This window comes from Dioscorea cayenensis, chromosome 6 (genome assembly GCF_009730915.1).
Source record: "Dioscorea cayenensis subsp. rotundata cultivar TDr96_F1 chromosome 6, TDr96_F1_v2_PseudoChromosome.rev07_lg8_w22 25.fasta, whole genome shotgun sequence".
In the NCBI taxonomy this organism is placed as follows: domain Eukaryota; kingdom Viridiplantae; phylum Streptophyta; class Magnoliopsida; order Dioscoreales; family Dioscoreaceae; genus Dioscorea; species Dioscorea cayenensis.
The window spans coordinates 15,903,531-15,909,129 of NC_052476.1; the positions used below are offsets into that span (position 1 = coordinate 15,903,531).

A 5,599-nucleotide genomic window follows, 5' to 3' on the forward strand; every position below is an offset into this window, starting at 1 on the left:
ATGAAGAAATCGAAAAATATATAAATATATTAACATTAGATGAGTAAATTTTAATTAATAATTAAATACTGAATTAAATTAAATATTTAAACTTAAAAAATAAAAAAAATAAAAAAATAAAAAAATTTATTTAAATAAAACAAGCATTCCAGCTGGCTCCCGTCAACCATCTTAGTTAATTAATCCCCCATCCATCACTCACATTCTCCACGCGCTCAATTCCCCAAAGAAACACACAAAACCGTATCAAACCCGTGTCATACCCTCGTGCTCTTCCTCTATATATAACCGCCGTCATCCTCGGGGCATAAACAAACCAAATAACTAAATGACAGCAAAATCCTCCCAAGTGATGACATCACTTTACTCTCAAGATCAAGAACAAGCCATAATCATCTCCTCACTAGTCCACGTCATCTCCGGTGACACCTCTCCCGCCACTACCATCCCTGACCTTTTCCAGCGCCAACTTTGCTCGACATGCGGCATTGGTGGTTGTTTAGGTTGTGATTTGTTCCCCAATACTACTACTTCTGCTACTAGTAATACTACAAGTAGTAAAACGAGAGCAGCTACTGATGATCAAAAGCAGCAGAAGAAGAAAAGAAGGGAGAAGAAGAACAAGTATAGAGGTGTGAGGCAGAGGCCGTGGGGGAAATGGGTGGCAGAGATACGTGACCCTTGGCAAGCTGTGCGTAAATGGCTGGGGACCTTCAACACAGCCGAAGACGCTGTCGGGCTTATGACTTGGCTGCTATTCAGCTTCGTGGTCCCAGAGCTAAGCTCAATTTTTCTTTTCCTGATCAGCAAGATGGAAATGGGGTTCATGATCACACTGCAAGTGCTAGTGGTGCTATTAGTGAAGAACAGTCACAATATCAGTATTCAGTATGAGCAGCAAAAGAAGCAGGGAGGAGGAGGAGGAGATGGTGGTGAGTTTCTGGGATGATCTTCAGGATTTGGTGCGGTTGGATTAAGGAGTGCTTTTATAGGTTTGTTGCATTAATCTTTAATTTCATTCTTTCATTTTGTTTGTTTGTTTGTTTTATAATATACTGAATTAAACTAAACTTATTTAGAAATAATTTGTTGAGAGATTATTTTTTATAGGATAGCTATCTGCTCAATGATTTTATTCCCTATATTCGTTTTAGCGAGGTTTAGCACAAGCTAGTTAGCTTTTGCTACTTTATTTAGTTGGAGCTTGTTTTGGCAAGTCGCCAAAACCAAAGAAGTCTTTTGGTTTTGTGCACTGTGCTATATTATACAACACTGTGTACATGCGTGTGTGTATAAAAACAAACACTCAACTCTCTAACTCCTATAAAGCATTGATTTTTTTACTGTGTAAATACTAAAAAGCCAGGGATTTAACTAGCTGAAGAACCAAGAAAATTCACTTGCTTTGCTGTCTTTTTCATTAGATATCAGGGCTTGCTTTGCTCTAAGACTAATATGTGTTGTGAAATTATATGGAACTGGTAGAGTAGGCCTATGGTCACAGTAAAAATACTTGAAAATAATAACAATAATAATGAGAGACAGATTTTTCTTCAAAAACCTAAAATAAATTAAGGTAAAAAATTACGGTAAAATAGAAGAATTTTACTATAGTAAAAAAAAGAGTTACAAACTTCTATTAACAAGAAGAATAACAATTTTTTTCTCCTGTAATAGAAGTAAACACAAGCTCTCTGATTTCTTTCTCACTAATTTTGCCCACTTTTCTCTCATCCTTACTCACTTCTCAACTGTATAGTGCAATGAAGGCTTCACCCATCATGTCTATTTATAGGGAGATGTTAAGAGTTTAAATTCTTGATTAATTCACTTAATCTCACCCAATAATAAAAAAAAGGTACAATTATTTTTGACAAAATAAAACATCACATGCATGCACCCATCATTTAACAATATGGTCATGTGTGGAATCATTTTTTGAACAAACTTAAAAGATATTAAAAAAAATAACAATTTTTTAATAACCGCTATTTATCAAAATGTCTTCATAGTAACTTGTCAGAACAATTAAAGATTGCTTAACCAATTTAAAAAATAATTTATTCATATATACATTGTTTGATAAAATAAAATATTCAACAATAAAAAAAATTAAGTTCAATTAGTCATTTAAAGTGATTGGACTAACCAAATGGTACCCAGGAAAAATCTTCCTTGTTTTTAATTTGGTGAAAAAAAAAATTTGATGTCTCTGCTATGGTTTTTTTTTTATAGGTGTTTATTTATTTTAAAAAATTTGAAAAACCTTGTGTATATGTTACACATGTTCAGTATTGAAATAATAAATAATCACAAATGAGTTTATCTAAATAGGAAGTCGTCCTTTGTGAACCTATGAAACAATAAAGGGTTACAGAGAAGATAAAATAAAATTAGATTAATTTATGATTGTTTAAATAATCTTAAACCAAGATAGTTTTTTTTTCTTAAGTATGTCTTTAGTATTTAATCTTATTAATTAATGAAGCTATCACTCGTCACCATAAACATGATTTTTTTTAAGACACTGTAGTTAAAATATCATACAACTCCCATTTTTAATTTTATCTAAATTAATTATGTTTTAAGATGAAATTAAAATTTAATTTCTTATATAAAAGTAAAATATATAACGGTGGTGCTCATTATTAGAACGGTGGCGAAATTCTTTAAAAATCTGTGAAGCAACCAAGGGTTAGAGAGAAATGTGTTACTCCCTCCATTCCTAAATACATGTCGTTTTAAAAAAAAAATTATTCCAAAATAGTTGTCGTTTTATAATATCAAAGAAATATTTATTCTTTTTTTTTTCCAATTTTACCCAACTTCAATTTTCTAAGTTAAATAAATAAAAAAATAATAATATTTATAGTCCCAAGAAAAATACATGGTTTCCCGAGAAAGGATAATTTAGTAATTTGATATTTTTTATATTAAAATTTAGATAATTTAATGTTATTCTTAATGTTTATACAACATCTTAAATGAAATATATTTAGATGGGAAAGGGGTAAGATATAATTAATTAATGGATATCGTAGGACAATGTTCTAGAACCCTTCTCTCAGGCTATTAAATAATTGAGATGTAGTTTTATCATAATGAGCGCACTTGACTTAATAAATGGATGTAGGGCTCCGCACAACCAACGACGAGTTAGTGAGGATTGCTTACGTTGGCATAGCTTTCATCATGTGTGTTTGGCAAGCGTGCATGGTATGGTAACTTGGAGCATGCTGCCAACGTGTTTGTAGAAACGGCGGGGTGCAGCTTAGCAGGATAGCACAGAATAGTTTTAATTATTTTTACATAATTTAAAAAATATTTAAATCTACATTAATTTGACGGAAAAACATTATTGTTTACTATTAGTGATTATTTTTCACAAAATTTAGACAAACTACATGTTAAGAATATACACAGATATAAAGTTAATCTCTCTACGCACTTAAGCTTGTGTCCTCACCTGTAATAAGTTGATATTTGAATCCACCCAATTAACTAAACACTGAATACTCTAAGGGGAAAATCTGATGCCAATATATTAAGAGGTCATTGACTATTATTAATAATTTACAAATCCTTCTTGTATTAATATTTGGGTAAACAATCTAAATGGTCCTTACTTTTTCATGTATTTTTTATTTCAGTCACCCAGTTTTAAAAAAGTTACAATTTGATCATCTACCTTTGGTTTTTATTATAACTCAGTCATATGAGCATACACAGTTAACGGTGATCACATGTGGTATCCTACGTGACACATTTTTTCTGAGTTAGTATATGCCACGTGTCATCATCGTTAACACCTTATGTTTGGGTGACAAATTGTAACAAAAAATTAAAAGTAGGAGACCAAATCATAACTTTCGAAAGCTGAGTGACCAAAATAAAAACACCCAAAAAAATAAGGGACTATTTAAGTTATTTACCCTTAATTTTTATTTTTAATAAATAAAGATAAACTAGATTATATCAAATTCTCAATTTTTGATTTGGAAAGAAGATGAAATATTTATTTTTGTATTATATTTTGGAGGTTGGGATTATAGTTTTTTTCAAATAGAAATAGAATATTTGTATATAAATAGACTGATAGTACCTTTGTACGTACTGTATATAAAGCAGTCAATTACATAAAACACGGAAGCTCAACAAAAAAACTCTTGCTCTCCTGAAAGGGAACACACTAATTCCTCTACACCTTTCGGCAACCCCTGCTTGCATTGATAAGTTGGGGAGGCGAAGAAGCACCTCTAGGAGGTGAAGTCATGGGTAAATGTTGCTAGCTAGTTGTGGTCCCTCTCAACCTACACAAAACCTCCTCAAAAATGGTGAACACATAACCAAGTTGAAAGCTTCCATCACAGATTGCACGAAAATTTGACTATGAGTTTCTTGTTACGGCTGAACAGTTCTAGAATTTTCTATATGGAAAATTTCTTGGGAAGGCACTTCCCTTAGATCATGTTCAAATAGCATCGATGGATTTATGGAAGGATTTATGCTTTAAAATTGCCAATATGGCATATGAATTTTTACCTTATCAATAACGACTCACATGAGATAACAATGAAGTTGCTCTTTAAAGAACCTTGGATGATTAACGACATGGTCTTACAACTTGTGCCATGGTAGAAGTTCTTCCAGCCGACGTTCAAGAGCTTATAACTTATGCGATCTATATACAAATCCATCATTTGCCAGTGGAGCTATGGGATCTGGAATCCTTGGAACTAATAGCTAACTACTTTGGGAAGCTCATGAAAATAGATAATCACACTTTATCTCTTTCTAAAGGCCGATATGCTCATATATGCGTTGAAAATAATCTATCCTAGCCGCTCAAGAGAGGTTTCTAGGTTGGTGATGATGCTAATAGGTGTTCATAATAGCTCTTTATGAATGATTACACACTTTTTGCTATTTGTGGAATGGTTGGTCATGGATCGAATGATTGCAATTGTTAAACAACAATTATTGCTGGTGTGATAATCCCTCATCTCCACTCTGTTGCGACACTATGGATAACGTCGGGTACCACGATAAATTGCAGGTCCCATCATCTTCGGAGACAGCTGTACTTAAAGCTACTAATATTCTAACAACTCTTGTTATAGATGAAAACCCTCCAGGTGATGAGTTTGGACAGTGGTTGTTGGTTTACCAGAGACGTGGACATGTTGGCGGGTGAGGAAGTGCACTAGGGAGTACCCAGTGTCCTACTTTGGGTTCCAAGCCAACTAGCTTGGTATGGGAGAACTCTAGGTGATCAATACGTGTGGGGCTCGTCATAACGGTCATGGTGGAAGCATAACTCAGACGCTTAACCATTTCTCTAATCCTTTTTCAAGTCCCGGTATGGGAAGTGATGATATTAGGTAGCATGGACTCTTGGAAATCATGGATTTTCTCTAGCCTTGCATCCCAACCATTTTTCTAGGACTGCTAGATCGAAAGGTCACATAGTTGACCAAATATTCCTTCAAGAAATTTAAATAGTAACACCCACTAGAGAGGAGAAAGGTAAGGCTTTTATAAAGGATTTTGCTACATGCTCAAAGGTTTTTCCTTCACTATTATCATTGATGAATCTCCT

At 33.3% G+C, this 5,599-nt stretch overlaps 1 protein-coding gene across 1 annotated transcript; it reads left to right on the plus strand.

Annotated features, from left to right (window-relative positions):
* Positions 1-330: 330 nt before the first annotated feature.
* On the plus strand, positions 331-3,333 carry LOC120263338 (ethylene-responsive transcription factor ERF109-like). Its single transcript, XM_039271199.1, is given in 3 exon segments — positions 331-731; positions 734-992; positions 3,134-3,333. Coding segments are annotated over 2 exon segments (540 nt in total). The 5' UTR covers positions 331-352; the 3' UTR covers positions 895-992; positions 3,134-3,333.
* Positions 3,334-5,599: the final 2,266 nt, after the last annotated feature.